Source organism: Rhinopithecus bieti, unplaced genomic scaffold (genome assembly GCF_001698545.2).
Source record: "Rhinopithecus bieti isolate Rb0 unplaced genomic scaffold, ASM169854v2 scaffold_65840, whole genome shotgun sequence".
NCBI lineage: Eukaryota > Metazoa > Chordata > Mammalia > Primates > Cercopithecidae > Rhinopithecus > Rhinopithecus bieti.
Genome location: NW_016899290.1, coordinates 1,041 through 1,903, shown reverse-complemented (window position 1 = coordinate 1,903; position 863 = coordinate 1,041). Strand labels below are relative to the sequence as shown.

Sequence of the window (863 nt, the reverse complement as noted above, 5' to 3'; positions counted from 1 at the left end):
AGGAGGTGCACGCCCAACAGGGTCCGGCGCGAGTAATAGGTAAGCGCGTTATACAGGGACAGGTAGCGGTCCACCGTAATGGCCAGCAGGCTGCTGACAGAGGCGGCGAAGGAAGCCACGAGGAAGCCCACCGTGAGCAGACTCACAGTCTCCGAGGGCACCACGTACTGGAACACAAAGTGCAAGATGAGGCCACAGCCCGCCAGCAGGTCAGCGGTGGCCAGACTGCCCACCAGCACGAACATGGGCGTGCGCAGCGCCGGAGTGGACGCGATGAGCGCCACCACCAGCGCATTTTCTCCAGCGATCACTGTCCCCGACACGCACAGGAGCACGTCCCACGGATTCACCGCTGGCAGCAGGAGTCCCGGTGGCCCAGCCGACAGCTGCGAGGACAGCTCCAGAGACCCATTAGCTCCGCCGCCGGCTCCCAGAGCCGCCGCAGCAGGGGTCCCCATTCACCGGTGTCCGGCCCCCCTGCTGCTGTGGCCGCCGCCGTCGCTCCTTCGGCCGCCACTCCCACCACCTGGGAGTCGTTGAGCGAGGCGGCACTCGCGTTCATTGCGGCCGGATTTGCACCCTGCATAGGGAGGGAGTGCAGGCGTCAGGTGTACCTTTCAGGCTGCCAGGAAACTTTCCCACGCATAGAGCCTCCTCTCGCATTGCTCCACTTGAGTTGCCCACCCCACCCTGGGACCCCAGAGCAAATCGGGGAATCATGGGTTAAGTGAGATCCCAAAATAAATACCTGTTGAGTAAGTGAGTAAGTGAGTGAAATACCCATGCGGACTTCTGAGTTTTGCACAGATATACACCAGGACAACATGCACTCACATGCACACGGATCAGTTCTCCAAGGATGG

General features: G+C 61.6%; 1 protein-coding gene across 1 annotated transcript; it reads right to left on the bottom strand.

Annotated features, from left to right (window-relative positions):
* Positions 1-5: 5 nt before the first annotated feature.
* LOC108526027 (G-protein coupled receptor 6-like) lies at positions 6-574 on the bottom strand (the record flags this gene model as incomplete). Its single annotated transcript, XM_017866735.1, is given in 2 exon segments — positions 6-451; positions 454-574. Coding segments are annotated over 2 exon segments (555 nt in total), but the record flags the coding sequence as incomplete, so codon positions are not given.
* Between the last annotated feature and the right edge of the window lie 289 nt (positions 575-863).